Raw genomic sequence first — 21,745 nt, 5'->3', positions numbered from 1 at the left:
TCTAATGTATAGGTACCCAAGAGGCCCTGCTAATGTGACATGGTGCGCGCAATTTATTTCAACTTTTCCAAAATTCAAATGGTGCTCCTTCCATTCCAAGCCCTCCCATACATCCAAACAGAGGTTTTTGGCCACATATGGGGTATCCCTGCGCTCACAAGAAATTGGATAACAACCTGTGGGGTCCACGTTTTGTTGTTGCCTCTAGAAAAAGTGAGAAATGTGATGCTGAAGAAACATTTTTGTGAAAAAAATGAAAATTTTCAATATGGCAACCTAAGCTTATCAAATTCTGTGAAGTATTCGTGGATTTAAAATGCTCAATATACACCTAGATAAAAGCCTTGAGGTTTCTTGATTCCAGAATGGGGTCACTTGTGGGGGTCTCCACTGTTTAGGCACTTTAGGGGCTTTCCAAATGCGACATAGCGTCCACTAATTATTCCAGCCAAATGTTCAGTCAAATTGCACTCCTTCCCTTCCAAGACCTGCCGTGTGCCCAAACAGTTGACTTCCACCACATACAAGATATCACCAAACTCAGGAGAAATTGCAGAATACATTTCATGGTGATTTTTTTTTTCCTGTTACCCTTGTGAAAAAAAAGCTACCTGGTTGAAGTAACAATTTTGTGGTAAAATTTTATTTTTTTATTTTCATAGCTCAACGTTATAAACTTCTGTGAAGCACCTGGGGGTTCAGGGTACTCACCAAACATCTAGATAAATTCCTTGAGAGGCCTAGTTTCCAATATGGGGTCACTTGTGGTGGTTTTTTGCTGTTTACGTACCTTAGGGGTCCTCCAAATGCAACATGGTGCCCGCAATCTTTTTCAGCCAAATTTCCTTTCCAAAATTCAAATATTGTTCCTTTCGTTCCAAGCCCTCCCATTTGTCCAAACAAAGGTTTCAGACCACATGTGAGGTATCACCGCGCTCATAAAAAAGTGGGTAACAAACATTTGGGTCAAATTTTTGGAATTACCTCTTGAAAAAGTGAGAGAATTGATGCTAAAGCAACATTTTTGAGAAAAAAATTACAATTTTCAATATGACAAAGTAACGTTGTCAAAATCTGTGAAGTACCTGTGGGTCCAAAATGCTCAGTATACCCCTCGATAGAAGCCTTAAGGGGTCTAGTTTCCAAAATGGGGTCACTTGAGGGGGGTTCCTGCTGTTTAGGTACCTTAGGGGATCTGTAAAAGCAACATGGTGCCCGCAATCTGTTTCAGCCAACTTTGCTTTCCAAAATTCAAATATTGCTCCTTTCATTCCAAGCCCTCCCATTTACCCAAACAAAGGTTTCTGACCACATGTGGGGTATCAGCGCGCTCATAAGAAAGTGGGTAACAAAGTGTGAGGTCCAATTTTTGGTGTTACATCTTGAAAAAGTAAGTAAATTAGTGCTAAAGTAACATTTTTAGGTAAAATGTTAATTTTTATTTTTTTTTCATTCCATATTACTTTAGTTCCTGTGAAGCACCTGAAGGGTTAATAAACTTCTTGAATGTGGTTTTGAGTACCTTGAGGGGTGCAGGTTTTAGAATGTCACTTTTGGGTATTTTCTGTCACCCAGGCCTCTCAAAGTCACATCAAATGTGATGTGGTCCCTAAAAAAATGGTTTTGTAAATTTTGTTGAAAAAATGGGAAATTGCTCATGAACTTTGAACCCTTCTAACTTCCTAACCCCAAAAAATTTTGTTTCAAAAATTGCGCTGATCTAAAGTAGACAAGTGGGAAATGTTATTTATTAACTATTTTGTGTGACATAACTCTCCGGTTTATGGGCATAAAAATTAAAAGTTTGAAACTTGCAAAATTTTTAATTTTTTTTGTCAAATTTCAGATTTTTTCACAAATAAAATAAAAAAATATCATCCTAAATTTACCTCTAACATGAAGCCCAATATTTGAAAATAGCATAATTTTTGCCGACATTGCGATATTCTCATACACGCAAAAATATCGTCCTAAATTTTACCTCTGTTATGATGTATGTCACGACAAAACATTCTCATAATCGCTAGGATTTGTTGAAGTGTTCCAGAGTTATTACATCATAAATAGTGATGGGCGAATAGTAACTATTTGTGTTCATATTATGTTTACCAAATATCGAATACTATTACAGCATTCGTCATGGCAATAACAATGCTCGGGTTTCCCACTGACTTGCATTAGGTTCGTTATTCGTAACAAATACCGGAATAGTACTTTGGGATTAGTTACCAGTAATCCAAACAAGAATATCTACTATTCGCACATCTCTAATCGCTGGTCAGAATTTAAAAAGTTGGCCTTGTCAGTAAGGTCAAAACAAGCTCTGGAATGAAGGGTTTTTTTTTTCTATTTTTCCGTTTCGCCATATAAGGTGTTTTTTTTGTTTTGTTTTTTTTTTTGCTGCACGAGTTGTACTTTTAAATGAAGCCATACGTTTTATCATGGTGTACTGGAAAACAGCAAAAAAAATTAAGTTTTTGGGATATTTTATTCACCATGTTCACTATATGGTAAAACTGATGGATTGGTGTGATGTCTCTGGTCTGTACGAATTTGTAGACACCAAACCTGTATAGGTTTACGTTTATCTAAGGGGTTAAAAGAAATTCTCAAGATTGTCCAAAAATAGCACACTTTTTGCACCATTTTCCGAAACCGGTAGCGTTCTCATTTTCTTTGTCGCTCCATTGGGAGACCCAGACAATTGGGGTGTATAGGCTATGCCTCCGGAGGCCGCACAAAGTATTACACTTAAAAGTGTTAAGCCCCTCCCCTTCTGCCTATACACCCCACGGGCTCCCCAGTTTTTTGCTTTGTGCGAAGGAGGCAGACATGCACGCACAGCTCCACAGATTGGTCAGCAGCAGCTGCTGACTATGTCGGATGGAAGAAAAGTGGGCCCATATAGGGCCCCCAGCATGCTCCCTTCTCACCCCACTCTTGTCGGCGGTGTGGTTAAGGTTGAGGTATCCATTGCGGGTACGGAGGCTGGAGCCCACATGCTGCTTTCCTTCCCCATCCCCCTCAGGGCTCTGGTGAAGTGGGGATCCTATCGGTCTCCAGGCACTGAGACCGTGCTTCATCCACAACTCCTGGGAGACTGCTGGATAGGAGCCGGGTATCGTTCAGGGACATGGCCCTGCTACTTGGAGGTACTCTGTGTCCCCGTGGGGACCGCGCACAGCAACACTCCAGCATTGCTGGGTGTGCTAGTGCACCGGGGACCGCGGCGCTGACCGGGTTAATATGTGCCATTACACACTCAGCGCTGCTGAGTGTGTTTTATGTATAGGGACTGCCGCACTAACCGCCGCTGCCAGGGAAACACTGCGGCGCGGCTGGGACTTGTAGTGCGCCGGGGACTTTCGCGCCGGCCGCGCTTTTACGGCGGCCGCGTTTATTACTAGAGTCCCCGGCTTTTTTTGCGGCCTAGTTTCCTTTCCTCCCGCCCACAGCCCTGACAGGCAGGGGAAGGGCGGGACGCTGCACAGAACGAGCAGCACTGAGGGCTGGAGCATGCTTTGCATACTCCACTCCCCTCACTGTGCACAGTGCAGGCACCAGCTCCTGCACTTTCTGAGCCACGCCCACGGCTCCCACCTCTCCTCAGGACGCCGGCAGCCATTCCTGTCAGCTCCTTGGACGCTACAGAGGGGGACAAAGTCTGGGAGACTCAGGCAGGGACTCTGGTGGCCTCACAACCGCTTTAAGCGGGTGGTAAGCAGCACCTGTGGTGCTAGCCCCATTGTGCAGTAGTGTAACATTATATGTTTATGGTATATATGTTTTACAATGTATGGTGCACAGTTGATTTCTGGCTATATACCCTATTGTTACTCAGGGAAGATAATAGCATGGCGCCCACGAAAGGCAGGGGTGCCAAAACACAGGCTTATTATGCTGCCTGCGCCGCATGTATGACCCCGCTACCGGCAGGTTCCACTGACCCTCATTGTGTGCACTGTTCGGCCCCTGTGGCACTTACTCAGCTAGAGCCTCTGCTAAGGGGGGCCCAGGGGGAGCCACCTGCTGACACTGTTCAGGTGACGGGGACAGAGTTTGCAAAACTCTCTGAGACTATGGCTAAGATACTAGAAGCCTTGCAGTCCAGGCCGGTATCTCAGCACAGGGACTCTGTTGAATCTTTGTCCCCTGGCCCACCTCAGTTGGACCAACAATGTCCTCCTGGGGTGTCTCATGGATCCCAGGCTGAGGGTTCTGACACAGACCCCGGCCCCAGACCGACTAAGCGAGCTCGCTTGACAATTCCCTTGACATCCTCATATTGTTCAGGGTCTCAGCGGGGGGAATCTCTAGTTGAGGATGCGGACACAGCTGATCAGGATTCTGATCCTGAGGCCGCTCTCAATCTTGATACTCCGGACGGGGACGCCATAGTGAACGACCTTATTGCGTCCATCAATCGTATGTTGGATATTTCTCCCTCAGCTCCTCCGGTGGAGGAGTCAGCTTCACAGCAGGAGAAATTCCGTTTCAGGTTTCCCAAGCGTACACAGAGTATGTTTCTGGACCACTCTGATTTCAGAGAGGCAGTCCAGAATCACCATGCTTGTCCAGATAAGCGTTTTTCTAAGCGCCTTAAGGATACACGTTATCCCTTTCCCCCTGACGTGGTCAAAAGTTGGGCTCAGTGTCCCAAAGTGGATCCTCCAATCTCCAGACTGGCAGCTAGATCCATACTTGCAGTGGAAGACGGGGCTTCACTCAAAGATGCCACTGACAGGCAGATGGCGCTCTGGTTGAAATCCATCTATGAAGCTATCGGCGCTTCTTTTGCCCCAGCATTCGCAGCCGTATGGGCGCTGCAAGCTATCTCAGCAGGTCAAGCGCAAATCGACGCAGCCACACGCACGTCCGCGCCACAGGTGGCGTCCATAACCACACAGACTTCGGCATTTGCGTCTTACGCTATTAATGCTGTTCTGGACTCTGCGAGCCGTACGGCGGTTGCAGCCGCCAATTCGGTGGTACTCCGCAGGGCATTGTGGCTACGGGAATGGAAAGCAGATTCTGTTTCCAAAAAGCGCTTAACCAGTTTGCCAATTTCTGCCAACCGATTGTTTGGCGAGAGTTTGGATGAAATCATCAAACAATCCAAGAGAAAGGATACATCCTTTCCCCAGCCCAAACCGAAAATACCCCAACAGAGGAGGGGGCAGTCGAGTTTTCGGTCCTTTCGGGGCGCGGGCAGGTCCCAATTCTCCTCGTCCACAAGGCCTCAAAGATCAAAGGAACTCTGATGCATGGCGGTCTAAGTCACGTCCTAAAAAGGCCACCGGAGGTGCCGCTACCAAAGCGGCTTCCTCATGACTTTCGGCCTCCCCACTCCGCATCTTCGGTCGGTGGCAGGCTCTCCCGCTTTTGCGACACCTGGCTGCCACGGGTAAAAGACCGTTGGGTGAGAGACATTCTGTCTCACGGTTACAAGATAGAGTTCACCTCTCATCCCCCGACTCGATTCTTCAGGTCATCCCCGCCTCCCGAGCGAGCCGAGGCTCTTCTGCAGGCGCTGGGCACTCTGAAGGCAGAAGGAGTGGTGGTCCCTGTTCCACAACAGGGTCACGGTTTTTACTCCAACTTGTTTGTGGTCCCAAAGAAGGACGGGTCTTTCCGTCCTGTCCTGGACCTGAAACTTCTCATCAAACACGTAAAGACCAGGCGGTTCCGGATGGAATCCCTCCGCTCCGTCATCGCCTCAATGTCCCAAGGAGATTTCCTTGCATCGATCGATATCAAGGATGCATATCTCCACGTACCGATTGCTCCAGAGCACCAGCGCTTCTTGCGCTTCGCCATAGAAAACTAACACCTGCAGTTCGTGGCACTGCCGTTCGGCCTGGCAACAGCCCCACGGGTTTTCACCAAGGTTATGGCTACTGTAGTAGCGGTCCTCCACTCTCAGGGTCACTCGGTGATCCCGTACTTGGACGATCTGTTGATCAAGGCACCCTCTCAAGAGGCATGCCAACACAGCCTCGACGCTACCCTGGAGACTCTCCAGAGTTTCAGGTGGATCATCAATTTTCCAAAGTCAAATCTGACACCGGCCCAATCGCTGACATATCTTGGCATGGAGTTTCATACCCTCTCAGCGATAGTGAAGCTTCCACTGATCAAGCAGCGGTCACTACAGACAGGGGTACAATCTCTCCTTCAAGGCCAGTCACACCCCTTGAGGCGCCTCATGCACTTCCTGGGGAAGATGGTGGCAGCAATGGAGGCAGTTCCGTTCGCGCAGTTTCACCTGCGTCCACTTCAATGGGACATCCTACGCAAATGGGACAGGAAGCCGACGTCCCTCGACAGGAACGTCTCCCTCTCAGGCGACCAAAGCTTCCCTTCGGTGGTGGCTTCTTCCCACTTCATTATCGAAGGGGAAATCCTTCCTACCCCCATCCTGGGAGGTGGTCACGACGGACGCGAGTCTGTCAGGGTGGGGAGCGGTTTTTCTCCACCACAGGGCTCAGGGTACGTGGACCCAGCAAGAGTCCTCGCTTCAGATCAATGTTCTGGAAATACGGGCAGTGTATCTTGCCCTGAAGGCGTTCCAGCAGTGGCTGGAGGGCAAGCAGATCAGAATTCAGTCGGACAATTCCACAGCGGTGGCATACATCAATCACCAAGGCGGCACACGCAGTCGGCAAGCCTTCCAGGAAGTCCGGCGGATTTTGATGTGGGTGGAAGCCACGGCCTCCACCATCTCTGCAGTTCACATTCCAGGCGTGGAAAACTGGGAAGCAGACTATCTCAGTCGCCAGGGCATGGACGCAGGGGAATGGTCCCTTCACCCGGACGTGTTTCAGGAGATCTGTTGCCGCTGGGGGGTGCCGGACGTCGACCTCATGGCGTCCCGGCACAACAACAAGGTACCGGTGTTCATGGCACGGTCTCAAGATCCCAGAGCTCTGGCGGCAGACGCCTTAGTTCAGGATTGGTCGCAGTTTCAGCTCCCTTATGTGTTTCCTCCGCTGGCACTGTTGCCCAGAGTGTTACGAAAGATCAGGGCCGACTGCCGCCGCGTCATCCTCGTCGCTCCAGATTGGCCGAGGCGGTCGTGGTACCCGGATCTGTGGCATCTCACGGTCGGCCAACCGTGGGCACTACCAGACCGACCAGACTTGCTATCTCAAGGGCCGTTTTTCCATCTGAATTCTGCGGCCCTCAACCTGACTGTGTGGCCATTGAGTCCTGGATCCTAGCGTCTTCAGGGTTATCTCAAGACGTCATTGCCACTATGAGACAGGCTAGGAAACCAACGTCCGCCAAGATCTACCACAGGACGTGGAAAATTTTCCTGTCGTGGTGCTCTGCTCAGGGTTTTTCTCCCTGGCCTTTTGCCTTGCCCACTTTTCTGTCCTTCCTTCAATCTGGACTGGAAAAGGGTTTGTCGCTCGGCTCCCTTAAGGGACAAGTCTCAGCGCTCTCTGTGTTTTTCCAGAAGCGCATAGCCAGACTTCCACAGGTACGCACGTTCCTGCAGGGGGTTTGTCATATCGTTCCTCCTTACAAGCGGCCGTTAGAACCCTGGGATCTGAACAGGGTGCTGCTGGTTCTTCAGAAACCACCATTCGAGCCAATGAGAGATATTTCTCTCTCACGCCTTTCGCAGAAAGTGGTTTTTCTAGTAGCAGTCACTTCACTTCGGAGAGTGTCTGAGCTAGCAGCGCTGTCATGCAAAGCCCCTTTCCTGGTTTTTCACCAGGACAAGGTGGTTCTGCGTCCGGTTCCGGAATTTCTCCCTAAGGTGGTCTCCCCCTTTCATCTCAATCAGGATATCTCCTTACCTTCTTTTTGTCCTCATCCAGTTCACCAATGTGAAAAGGATTTGCACTTGTTAGATCTGGTGAGAGCACTCAGACTCTACATTTCTCGTACGGCGCCCCTGCGCCGCTCGGATGCACTTTGTCCTTGTCGCTGGCCAGCGTAAAGGGTCACAGGCTTCCAAATCAACCTTGGCTCGGTGGATCAAGGAGCCAATTCTCGAAGCCTACCGTTCGGCTGGGCTTCCGGTTCCCTCAGGGCTGAAGGCCCATTCTACCAGAGCCGTGGGCGCGTCCTGGGCTTTGAGGCACCAGGCTACGGCTCAGCAGGTGTGTCAGGCGGCTACCTGGTCGAGCCTGCACACTTTCACGAAACACTATCAGGTGCATACCTATGCTTCGGCGGATGCCAGCCTAGGTAGACGAGTCCTTCAGGCGGCGGTTGCCCACCTGTAGGAAGAGGCCGTTTTACGGCTCTCTTACAAGGTATTATTTTACCCACCCAGGGACTGCTTTTGGACGTCCCAATTGTCTGGGTCTCCCAATGGAGCGACAAAGAAGGGAATTTTGTTTACTTACTGTAAATTTCTTTTCTTCTAGCTCCAATTGGGAGACCCAGCGCCCGCCCCTGTTTTTTTGTGTACACATGTTGTTCATGTTGAATGGTTTCAGTTCTCCGATATTCCTTCGGATTGAAGTTACTTTAAACCAGTTTTTAATTCTTTTTCCTCCTTCTTGCTTTTGCACCAAAACTGAGGAGCCCGTGGGGTGTATAGGCAGAAGGGGAGGGGCTTTACACTTTTAGTGTAATACTTTGTGCGGCCTCCGGAGGCATAGCCTATACACCCCAATTGTCTGGGTCTCCCAATTGGAGCTAGAAGAAAAGGAATTTACGGTAAGTAAACAAAATTCCCTTCTTTTCAGGATCTATGGCTCAGCGACGGCTTATTTTTTTTGCATCCGAACTGACGTTTGACGATACCATTTTTGTGCAGATGCTACGCTTTGATCGCCCGTTGCATTTTGCGCAAAATTTGCAATAACCAAAAATGTTGCCGTTTTGGAATTTTTTTTTTTTTTTTTTTTTGCCCTACACAGTTTACCAATCAGATTAATTAATTTTATTTTTTTGTAGATCGGGTACTTTAGAACGCGGCAAAATACCATATATAATTGTCAATAGGCCATATGGGGGTGATTTGAACTTTTTTAGTTTTTTCTTTTTAAACTTGTTTTAATTTTTACTAGGTCCTCTAGGGGACTATAACTATCAGTAGTCTGATCGCTCTTCTATTTCTCCAGATCACAGCTATACAGCTGAGATCTGGAGAAAAGCTGCTTTACTTTCACACACGGCAGTCTGCCGGCAGTGAGAGAAAGTGACTCATGATGACTACAGGAGTCATCACATGACCCTGTGCTACCATGGCAACCACCGGAAGTCACCTCATCACGTCACGTGACTTCTGATGCGGGTGGGTAAGTTATCCTTATGGCGGCGCACTGTTACATCTCGCTGTCAGCCCGCGGGGATTTACCTCACATGATCCATGATGTACCCAGTACGTCATGTGTCGTGAAAAAGTTAAAATGCTAAATATGTTATGGGGTTATTCGAAATAGACAAAAACCCAAACCTTTAACTTATTACTGTATGCATTTGTTCTCCCTAAACTATAACCAACATGTTTACTGCGAACCATATAAAAAGTCAGAAAAAAATGGCAGGCTGTTGTGGTAAGGACTTACAGGGGTTTTCCGGCCTTGATATATGATTACCTTATTAGTAGAATTTTCTTCTAAATAGGAGCTGTTGTGCAGCGGCCACTGTACACTGAACGGAGCTGCATTGTGTAAATCCATTCTGCGTGATTACATCAGCCACTTGAGATTGTAAAAACTAATGGGTGTCAGACCCCTACACTGGTCTGAAAGGGACTATCTCACTGATATCAATACTTATCAATATATTAATATTGTTTTAATGTTATAACTTTTTTTTATGCGGTTTTTTTTTTTTAAATAAATCTTGGCTTATGACCCAATTTTTTCAATTGTTTACAAGACATGATTTGCAGAAACGTATGCAGGAACTGGAAACTCAAAAAGAGAAAATTCAAGAAGATACAAAGGGCATTAATGAAAAAAGTGCATCACTATCTGAGGAAATGAAACAGAAGAATAAAGCTTTGAAAGATGTTGAACAGTAAGTGTATTTTTTTTCCCCATATTAAATATATATTGCAGTAATTTAAAGGAGCATTCACATCTTTCAAAGTGATTGATCGTATATGCCATTACTTTTTATGATGTGTAGGGTGAGAGCTTTGGTACTCCTGTTAATCCCCAAAATAAAGGTGTATTAAAGGGAATCGGTTATCGTTTTATTTGTTTTTTATTTTTTTTTCTATGTAATCTGACATCACCATGGTGTAGTGGCTGAGAACTTGATGTCAATCAGTGGTGCGTCTTACTGGGCTGCTTGTTTCAAAATCTGATTAACACTAAAGGACTAGTTTTGTGCCACCCTGCTTACTGCTCTCTAATACCAGCCCAATTACCGTTTGTCATTCCAGAACGGTCCCAAGATGTCAGATCTCCCCCCCCCCCCCCCCCTCCCAAGTGTGTGTGTGTGTGTGTGTATATACATGTAACGCTTTTAAAAACAAATTCAGCAATGCCTTTTACATGGTTCCTCCATTACGAAGAAGTCAAGTTTTGATATAACATACAAATAAGACTGAAGTTCTAGTAGATCTAAAGCATCTGTCACTCAAGCTCGAATTCTCGCTTCGTGCCTCTTCCTCCAACTTAATTGACGGCTCTATTGCCTCAGGCCTGTGGAGGCAGCCTGTGTCCATTTTGGTGGTTAGGTGGCATAAAATGAACAGACTCCTAAAATATTTAATAAAATGGGTACATTACACTGTATATATGCTGAATAGTTTTTCATAACAATTTGGGAAAGTTATGAAATGTCCTATTTCTGATCAAAGAATATAGGCTTTTAGTGGAGATGAATTTCTCCTACACTTCATGTACATAAGTAGTGAAGCTTCTCCTCTACAGATACAGGTAAAAACACTCTGGGGAGGAGTGCCTGAACTCATCTCAGGACTCCTAGAAAAGGTTCTTGCTGTTATAACTGACAATGGTTCAAACCTAAGTACAATTAAACTGATGAATGAGAATAATGAAGGTGAACAGCAGCTGGAAGAAAACTTAAGATTCAATATGTTTAAGATGGAAGGCAACAGCCCTGATATTACTACAGAACAGCAAAATTATACTTTAGAATTCAGTGGTTAGCACAGCAGTCTTGCAACACTGGAGTCCTGGGTTCAAATCCCACCATGGACAACCTCTGCAAGGCGTTTGCATGTGTTTCCTCCGGGGTCTCCAGTTTGTAACACTACAGAGACATACTGATAGGGAGTTTAGATTGTGAGCCCCAATAGGGACCGTGATGATCACACCTGTAAAGCATTGTGCCACTAAGAACGCTATGAGTTTCAACAATTAGACTATCTTGTTGAAACTGCTTCACATCTCTCTTCTATTTATCACATGCGCTGTGTTGTGCACACGCTGCAGCCGGCGATAAGAGAGAATTGCAAGAGGGACATGCTGGAACTCTAGCAAAGTAAGGAAATTAGTTATTGCTGCCAGAACCCCTAAAATTGATTTCAATTTTAAAGAGACTTGCTGGTGGGAAAAGGGGCAATTGTCGATCCAGCCACTTGGTGGGGCAGCATTTATTTAATCATGAAGTGATTGCTTGAGCAGAAAACCTTTCTTGTAGACAGGGTCCACCAACAGGTACAAATAAAATAAAGGTCAATGGACACAGGGAGCTGAATTGAAGGAATTGCTTCATCACCCATTTACAGTGACTAAAAAATGACAAGCTGCAGATTTAACTCCCGGCAATTTCATAAAGGAGTGGAAGAACTTTGCTGTTTTTCCTGTTCCAAGGAGGAGGTTTAATCGCAGATGGCATTGCTGCTTCAATGAAATGGAGACACTGCTATTAGAAAATAATATTTATTCATTTATATAGCGCTATTACTTCCACAGCGCTTTACATACATTGGCAGCACTGTCCCCATTGGGGCTCATAATCTAGAGTCCCTAACTGTATGTCTTGTGGGAGGAAATCTGCGTACCCGGAGGAAACCCATGCAAACACAGGGAGAACATGCAAACTCCTTCGCAGATGGTGTCCTTGGTGGGATTTGAACCCAGGATCCCAGTGCTGCAAGACTGCAGTGCTAACCACTGAGCCACTGTGTTGCCCATAAAATTCTTCTGGCAGCTGTGTATGTGGACCCTTGTCATTGTATATTTCTGGATGATCACCAGCTTACTAAAGGAAAATCTCTGACAGAAGTAGCAGTTAGGATGAGCAGCTACAGGATGACCAAGAGCAAGAGATGTTGGGTCATCCAGTGCTACTGCTGCAGTATCTTCAGCCTCATCAGATGAGTTTAATTTTGTAAAGTTTTTGGACCACATGGAGCAACAAAGCATTGCCGCAGGGAAAAGTATTCCACTACCATAGCAAATTGACCATATTTAAGCAAAATTTTTAATTTGCTCTCAAAGTAGTAAGAGTTCAACCGTTCATAAAAACCTGGCTGTGCATGAGGCAATTCCTTTATACCCGGAGATTGTTAGGCGTCACCCATGTGGTCACCACTTTGCCACCAACCCAAGTTAGGCTATGTGCGCACGTTGCGTACAGTCACTGCAGATATTTCTGCAGCGATCTGAAGAGCACATGTGCGCTTTAGATCGCTGCAGAAATGTCCGTAGTGAGCGCCGATTCCATGCGCTCTGCCTGCAGCTCCTGCCATAGACAGAGCAGGAGCTGCCGGCAAAGTGCAGGAAAGAAGTGACATGTCACTTCTTTTTATGCAGCGCTTCGGCAGTAGCCGAAGCGCTGCGCTCTTAAACGCCACGTGCGCACGGCCCCTGCACAATCTCCATAGACTGTGCAGGGGACGCAGGACGCATGCAGTTACGCTGCGCTGCAAAGCGCAGCGTAACTGCATGTATTTACGCAACGTGCGCACATAGCCTTAATGTAGAGAGGCAGTTCTCTAGCCTTAAAATAATTAGGTCAGAATTGAGGTAACGTATGAAAAAAGATTTGATGGAGGAGATACTACTTCTCAGAACAAATTCAGACTGCACAAATGTTGTTCTGTGTTTTTGTTAAACTTCCCCACTTACTGCATAGTGTATAATTTACATTTTATTAAACTTTTTAGTGTTCTGTCCAATATATATTTTATCTAAATAGCATAATTGTATCATCATTACGTAAAAGCCTAATGTTATGATTTTACTACAGTAAATGTATCACTTATACATGAGCCATGTAATGAGGGAGTCTGAGTCGTAGTCAGGGAAATCGATGAGTTGGAGGTTTGGCTTACCAACTCCACAGCCCTGCCTTGCCTCATCCTGCTTGACATACTGCTGCGTTGCCCGAAGTCACACCGCATGGAGGCTTTCAGCCAAGTAGAAGGAGCAGCACTGGGCGGAGAATATAGCTGGAGTCTACCATAACCATCGGCATATCAATTTGAACCCTGATTTTTCAGTAATGGAGGAACGGACTGACCATATAAATGTATTGCTCCACTTGTCTTTTGAAAGAAATACTTGCACATATAAATAGTTTTGATTATTTGAAATCTTGTTGACAGATTCTTTAATCAAACATTTTTTATTTTATTTTTTTTAAACCCGCTTTTTTTTAAGGCAGATTAATAAAATCACCAAATTTATTGAAAACAATAGAGAGAAATTTACTCAGTTGGACTTGCAGGATGTTGATGTACGTGAGAAGCTGAAGCATGCAAAGAGCAAAGTAAAAAAGCTGCAAAAACAACTTCAAAAAGACAAAGACAAGGTAATTTTAGATTATTAAAGCTTTTTTTTTTTTTTTCCCCCTTTTCTTTCTTAAAACCTTACGCCGTTACGGCATTTAGGTTGTGAATTAACATCTTGTGGAGGGGCTTCAGGCACTAAGCTCCATCCACTTGTGGCTGATTCCCATTATATTATACAGCCGGCATCAGCCTCTAGCAGCCTCGATTTTTAAAGCAGCGTTCTGGCTGAAAACTATTTTATATGCCACTGTCAATCTGACAGCGGCACTTAAATGCATGCACGCCAGTGCTCAAGCATGGACTTCTATCAGCCCCACACAATGTGATTGTGAGAGACTGATGGGTTACTATGACAGGTGGGGGCAGGTTGAAAACTCGTCGCTGCCATTTTTGTCAGCTCCACTCCATAGGAGACTGAGATTTTTATTATAGACTGTGATTCTATAATATCACAGTATATAGTATAAATCAGGGGTCTCAAACTCTCTGCTGGGTATATGGCATAAAAAAAAAAAATTAATTTGGGGGACCATATTCTCTGCGGAACAAAGTGTCATTTTTAGCTATACCATATGTTTTCTCTATACACCTTTTTGGATCACTTTTTTTTTTTTTTTTTTTTTTTTTTTTTAACATTTTTCGCTTGTTTTGGTGATTTTTGTTTTTGGTTTTTTTTTTTTTAATGTTGTTCATCATTATAGTACAGGTTTATAGCTTGGGTCGATATGGATGTGGGGATAACAAACGTGCACTTTTTTTGGTTTATTTTTGTTTCTATATATATAAAAAACACTTTTAACCCATTCACGATCCTTAACATCATACAAGTCTGTGCGTTCCTGACCAATGACTTATAGGTATGCCATGGTGATCACAGGGGTTTAGGTGCTGTACCCCCATGATCTCCCCCTGATGTTACAGCCGGCTCCCAACTCTCACTGCCAGAAGCAGTGCCTGCATCGCTCCTGGCAGTTTCACCCCGTAAATGATGCAATTGCAGCTTTCAGGAGGCAGGGAGTGGATCGCTTACCTCTCCCAGGCGATCGGATCGCTGTAATACGATCACAGGGAACCAGTCACTGCAATAGTAACTTATAGATGAATTCAAAGAGGGGTGTAATTTCCAAAATGTGGCCACTTGAGCGGATTTTTTCTATTCTAGCATATAGATGTTCTGCAAATGGAGTCCCCTTACTATTCTAGGAAAATCTGTGGTCCAAAACTCAAGTGGTGCTCCTTCCCTGACGAGCCCTGTGGTGTGGCCAAACAGTACTGTTCAGTCTCGTGAGGTTTTGCCATGTTCAGGTGAAATTATGGCCTTTTTTTTTTTTTTCTCTTTTCCTATTTTCCTTGTAGAATTTTAAAAATTTGGGGTTAAAACAACATTTTAGTGGTGAAAATGTAATTTAGTTATTTTTTGTTTACAACCCAATAGTATAACATTTTGTGACACACCTTTAGTGTCAGTATGCTCACTGCACCCCTGGATAAATTCAGAGGGGTACAGTTTGTAAAATGGGATCACTTTTCGGGGGAGGCTTGCTGTTCTGGCAGCTTTAGGGGCTTTCTGCCAGTGTGACCTTTTGCCCGCAAACCATTTCAACTAAATTTTAAACTCAAATATTGACCTAGTTTCCTTCTTCTTCTTCTTCTTCTTCTTCTTCTTCTTCCTTTTTTTTTTTTTTTTTATACTGTGCCCCAAAAGTAGTTTTTAACCACATATGGGGTAATGCAAAATTTTATGGCTAAAGGAACATTTTTGTGGGAAAAAATAACACGTTCATTTTTATCCCTCCCACATTGCTTTTTGTTCCTGTGAAGCATCTAACTGATTAATAAACTTCTTGAATGTGGGTTTGAGTGAGCAGTGTGAGGGGTGCAGTTTTTAGAATGGTGCAACTTTTTGGTATTTCTTTATAGTTCCTTTGGGAGACCCAGACCTTGGTGTTTAGCTTCTGCCTCCTACACACAAAGTACTACCCTTAAAAGTGTAGCTCCTCCCTCTGAGCTTATACACCCCCTGGTGAGCCAGTCCCAGCCAGTTTATCACTGTGTTCAGGAGGCATACATCCACACATGCATTCTCATATGATAAATTCCTTTTTGGAATGAGATTGAAGAAGTGCGGGTCCACGTCTGGACCCCCGGCATGTCCCTTCTCACCCCACTGTGTCGGTGGTGTTGTAAGGTTAATTCCAAGGCTGGAGTTTTACATGCCGTGCTCCTTCACCATCCCTCCTGGGCTCTGGCTTGAAGTGGGAGCCAGCGCGGTCTCCATGCCTGGCAGGAGACCGGTCTCCATCCGCAGCCCTTTAGGATCCTGCTGGACCGGAGCACTCATCCCCAGGGACCTGGCCCTGCGTCTCAGCAGCTAAGTACCTGAGACGTTTATATGTTGGGGGTCCCTGTGCTTTATTGTATGGGGAGAGTGTGCTTACTGTATTTATCTTGGCATTTCCGGCGGGTTCTCTAGCTGTCGCCCGAGAACCGCGCCGATGGTGCCTGCGCGTCGGCCTCGCCGCTCAAATTTAGGCCCCGGCTTTGCCGGAGGCCTAGTTTCTGTTCACTGCCCTCGCATGTCACTCATGCAGAGGGACAGGTTCGGCTCCTCCCGGCGGCCGTCCTGCACAGGGGAGGGACACTCCCCACTGCTGTGCGTGTCTCCTCCCCTGTAGGTCTCTATGGCCCTCCAGATCCCGCTCTCCTACAGGAACGCCCCAAGTCCCGCCCCCTCTCTTCGCTCCGGCGGCCATTTTCTCAGACAGTGTTCACTCTGCATCCCTGCTGAGGTGCTGGGCATTGGGGCTCCGGGCTTTGGGATCTGGAGGGCACACAATACCGCTGCCAGCGGTCTGGTAAGCCACAACCGGTCTCTGGTTGTGGACCTCTGTATATACTCTCTGGGGTTCATTCTCTTGTAGAAGCTGTCCCCACTCCAGCAGCATGTCTCGCACGAGGAGCAAGGCTCCAAAGCTTTATACTGTATACGGTACATGTAAGCTCCTGCTGCCTGAACCGAGCACCTATCCACATTGTGATGTCTGCTCTAACTTGGCGGTGCCACAGCCTGGAGTCTCACCCCCAGTGGTCTCTCAGGCTGCTCCTGCACCTGTGGCTGAACCCCCGGCTTGGGTAGAATCCTTTTCTAGGTCTATCTCCCAGTCTTTTGCTGAGTCCATGGGACTTCTGTCCAGGACTTTGTTGAATATGCATCAGCCCCCTTCACAGGGTGCCTCTACTGCTAAGGGTCCCTTAGGATCTCTATCATCTGACCTCAGTCCACCGAAGCTCACAGAGGATTCATCATCAGGGCCCAGACCCCGTCGTCCTAAGAGGAGACGCAGGGTTTCCTCTCCCTCCTCATCCCGTGGCTCTGATTCAAGAGCTGACTCGCAGAATGAGGAGGATGCCTTTTACAGGGGGCTCGAAGGCTAACTCCATGTACCCCATTGATCTTTCCGAGGGTGACTCAGATCTTATTGACTTGATTGCTTCCATTAATTCTGTACTGGATCTCAATCCGCCAGTATCAGAGGAGCAACCCTCTCTGGCAGAAAAGCACCAGTTTACCTCGCCTAAGAGTAAAGAGTGTGTTCTTTAACCACTCCAGTTTTCAGACCGCTGTGACCAAACCCAGGGCCTGTCCTGACAAACGCTTCCCAAAGTGTGGTTCTGATGACCGTTTTCCCTTTCCACCTGAGGTGGTCAAGGAGTGGGCTCATTCCCCAAAGGTAGCCCCTCCGGTGACTAGGCTCTCAGCCCGGACCGTTGTCGGTGGCTGATGGCACCTCCCTTAAGGATTCCACTGACCGTCAGATTGACCTTCTGGCCAAATCTGTGTATGAAGCGGCGGGGGCCGCGTTTTCCCCGACTTTTGCAGCAGTGTGGGCTCTCAAAGCCATCTCTGCTTCTCTAGAGGAGATGAATTCCCTCAGCAGGGAATCTATGCCCTAGATGGTTGCCTTAACTTCTCAAGCTTCAGCTTTTTCATCTTATGCCATGTCTGCCATGCTGGAGGCTTCTCACTGCACTGCGGTGGCTTCGAGGATCTTGTGACTTCGAGAGTGGAAGGCAGATGCTTCTTCTAAGAAATACCTTGCTGGGCTCCCTTTTGCTGGGTCCTGGCTGTTCGGAGAACAGCTGGATGAAATTATCAAAGAAGCTACTGACTGGAAGAGTACTTCCATGCCACAAACCAAAACCAGGAAACCTGCCCAGGGTAGGAATCAGTTGAGGTTTCGCTCCTTTCGTTCCTCCAACTGGTCGTCCTCTAAGCCCTCCGCCTCGTCCGCTAACTCAGCTAAGGACCAGAAATCCAACTGGCGCCCAAAAGCGCGTCCACAGAAGACTGCAGGAGGTTCTGCCACTAAGGCAGCCTCCTCGTGACTCTCTGCCCGCTCCGGCAACGTCCTTAGTCGGTGGCAGGCTCTCCCACTTTGGCGACGCTTGGTTTCAACAGGTCTCCGATCAGTGGGTGAGAGATATCATCTCCCACGGCTACAGGATAGAATTCTTTTCCAGCCCGCCAAACATATTTTTTTCTCTCAACTCCCCCCTGCTCCAAGGCCGCCACCTTCTCACAGGCCGTGGAAACCTTGCACGCCAACGGAGTAATTGTACCAGTTCCCGCCCGGGAACGGTTCAGAGGTTTCTACTCAAATCTCTTCCTAGTTCCCAAAAATGATGGTACCTTCTGGCCCATCCTGGATCTCAAGCTTCTCAACAAGCATGTTCAGGTGCGGCACTTTCGCATGGAGTCTCTGCGATCAGTCATTGCCTCAATGACCCAAGGGGATTTCCTGGCATCCATCGACATCAGAGATGCCTATCTGCATGTACCAATTGCAGTTTCACACCAGCGTTGGCTACGTTTTGCAATAGGAGAAGATCATTTCCAATTCGTGGCTCTCCCCTTCGGGTTAGCCACGGCCCCTCGGGTATTCACCAAGGTCATGGCAGCAGTGATTGCGGTTCTGCACCTCCAGGGGTTGGCAGTGATTCCTTACCTGGACGACCTTCTAGTCAAGGCTTCATCCAGCGCAGACTGTCAGCGGAGTGTCTCGCTCACTCTCGCCACTCTAGCCCAATTCGGGTGGCTTGTCAATCTTCCTAAGTCCACTCTGACTCCGACCCAGAGTCTCACGTACCTAGGGATGCAGTTCGAGACTTTGTCGGCTCTAGTGAAGTTGCCGTTAAACAAACAGCTGTCACTCCAGCTGGCGGTGCGCTCTCTTCTGAGGCCCCGCCATTATACTCTCAGGCGTCTGATGCAGGTGCTGGGTCAAATGGTGGCGTCCATGGAGGCTGTTCCCTTTGCCCAGTTCCATCTGCGCCCCCTGCAGCTGGACGTTCTCCGCTGTTGGGACAAGCGGCCTTCCTCCTTACACAAGTTAGTGGCTCTGTCGCCACGGACCAGGAGCTCCCTTCAGTGGTGGCTTCGGCCCCTCTCCCTGTCCCAAGGGCGCTCCTTCCTGGCCCCGTCCTGGGTGATTCTCACCACGGATGCCAGTCTATCCGGCTGGGGAGCGGTGTGTCTCCACCACAGAGCGCAGGGCACTTGGACTCCGTCCGAGTCAGCCCTTTCAATCAATGTGCTGGAAACCAGAGCCGTGCTTCTAGCTCTCGTAGCTTTTCACCACCTGTTGGCGGGCAGGCACATTCGAGTCCAGTCAGACAACGCAACAGCGGTTGCCTACATCAATCACCAAGGCGAGACACGCAGCTGCCTGGCAATGATGGAGGTACAACGCATCCTCCAATGGGTGGAGGACTCCAAGTCCACCATATCCGCAGTCCACATCCCAGGCGTGGAAAACTGGGAGGCAGATTATCTCAGCCGTCAAAGCGTGGACGGTGGCGAGTGGTCCCTGCACCCGGCAGTGTTTCAGTCAATCTGCCGCAAATGGGGCACTTCGGAAGTGGACCTAATGGCATCCCGTCACAACAACAAAGTTCCTGTTTACGTGGCTCGCTCCCATGATCCTCAGGCCTTCGTCGCGGACGCTCTGGTTCAAGACTGGTCCCAGTTTCGTCTGTCTTACGGGTTTCCCCCTCTAGCTCTCTTGCCCAGAGTCCTGCGCAAGATCAGAATGGAGGGCCGTCGAGTCATCCTCATTGCACCGGACTGGCCCAGGCGAGGTTGGTATCCGGACCTGCTCCACCTGTCCGCAGAGATGCCGTGGCATCTCCCGGACCATCCAGACCTACTCTCGCAAGGTCCGTTTTTCCGCCCGAATTCTGCGGCTCTCAAATTGACGGCGTGGCTCTTGAGTCCTGGATTTTGACGGCTTCTGGTATTCCTCCTGAAGTCATCTCCACTATGACTCGGGCCCGTAAGGCTTCCTCCGCTAAGATCTATCACAGGACTTGGAAAATTTTCCTGTCCTGGTGTCGCTCTACCGGCCATCCTCCTTGGCCATTCTCTTTGCCGACCCTTCTGTCTTTTCTACAGTCCGGTCTGCAGCTAGGACTGTCCCTCGACTCTCTCAAGGGACAAGTCTCAGCTCTGTCAGTTCTGTTCCAGCGGCGTCTCGCTCGGCTGGCTCAGGTCCGCACCTTCATGCAAGGCGCGTCTCACATCATTCCGCCGTATCGGCGGCCCTTTGGATCCCTGGGACCTTAACTTGGTCCTCACGGTATTGCAGAAACCCCCTTTTGAGCCTCTTAGGGAGGTTTCTTTGTATAGTCTTTCTGAGAAAGTGGTCTTTCTGGTTGCCATAACTTCTCTCAGGAGAGTCTCTGATTTGGCTGCGCTCTCTTCGGAGTCACCTTTTTTAGTCTTTCATCAAGACAAGGTGGTTCTCCGTCCGACTCCGGACTTTCTTCCTAAGGTGGTCTCTCCTTTCCACCTTAACCAGGACATTACCCTACCTTCCTTCTGTCCGGCTCCTGTTCATCGCTTTGAGATAGTGCTGCATACTCTAGATCTGGTGCGTGCTCTCCGGATCTATGTGTCTCGCACCTCTGCGCTTAGGCGGTGCACCTCTCTTTTTGTGCTAACCACAGGTCGGCGCAAGGGCCTCACTGCTTCTAAGCCGACCTTAGCCCGTTGGATTAGATCGACCATTTCGGACGCCTACCAGAGTACTTAGGTGCCTCCCCCGCCGGGGATCAAGGCACACTCGACCAGAGCTGTCGGTGCCTCTTGGGCTTTTAGGCACCAGGCTACGGCTCAACAAGTCTGTCAGGCTGCCACTTGGACTAGCCTGCATACCTTCTCGAAGCACTACCAAGTGCATGCTCCTGCTTCGGCAGATGCGAGCTTGGGCAGACGCATCCTTCAGGCGGCTGTCGCCCATTTGTGAAGTTAGGTTCTGCCTACTTCTTAGTTTTTCTGTTTATTCCCACCCAGGGACTGCTTTGGAACTTCCCAAGGTCTGGGTCTCCCAAAGGAACGATAAAGAAAAAGAGAATTTTGTTTACTTACCGTAAATTCTTTTTCTTCAGCGCTCTATTGGGAGACCCAGACGATTGGGGTATAGCTACTGCCCTCCGGAGGCCACACAAAGCACTACACTAAAAAGTGCAAGGCCCCTCCCCTTCTGGCTATACCCCCCCGTGGTATCACGGGTTCTCCAGTTTTCAAGCTTTGTGCGAAGGAGGTCAGACATCCACGCATGGCTCCACAGATTTTAGTCAGCAGTAGCTGCTGACTATTTCGGATGGAAGAAAAGAGGGCCCATATAGGGCCCCCAGCATGCTCCCTTCTCACCCGTGGATGGTGTTGTAAGGTTGAGGTACCTATTGCTGGTACAGGGGCTGGAGCCCCACATGCTGTTTTCCTTCCACATCCCCTTGTAGGGCTCTGTGGAAGTGGGATCCTGCCGGCCTCTAAGCTCTGACGCCGGGCTCCATCCACAGACCCATAGCACCTGATGAATACGGAGCAGGAGTACAATCAGGGACATGGCCCTGCATCATACAGGTACTCTGTGTCCCCGGCAGGCACAGACACACTCCGGGCTGGCTGGGTGTTGTAGTGCGCCGGGGACCGTAACGATTGAGTTGGTGTTCCTGCAGTTTACTGGGGGACTTTTGTGTTGTGGGAACGCAGCGCCGACCCCC

General features: G+C 47.9%; 1 protein-coding gene across 2 annotated transcripts in view; it reads left to right on the top strand.

Annotated features, from left to right (window-relative positions):
- The window catches only part of SMC4 (structural maintenance of chromosomes 4), a 243,572-nt gene that overhangs the window by 75,899 nt on the left and 145,928 nt on the right, over positions 1–21,745 (top strand). For both annotated transcript variants that reach the window (XM_075340669.1, XM_075340670.1), the window contains exons 8-9: positions 9,847–9,987; positions 13,551–13,701. In XM_075340669.1, the coding sequence (XP_075196784.1) occupies positions 9,847–9,987; positions 13,551–13,701 (292 nt within the window). The remainder of the gene's footprint in view (positions 1–9,846; positions 9,988–13,550; positions 13,702–21,745) is intronic.

Source organism: Anomaloglossus baeobatrachus, chromosome 3, assembly GCF_048569485.1.
Source record: "Anomaloglossus baeobatrachus isolate aAnoBae1 chromosome 3, aAnoBae1.hap1, whole genome shotgun sequence".
Lineage (NCBI taxonomy): Eukaryota > Metazoa > Chordata > Amphibia > Anura > Aromobatidae > Anomaloglossus > Anomaloglossus baeobatrachus.
This window is presented reverse-complemented; position numbering and strand designations above follow the sequence as displayed.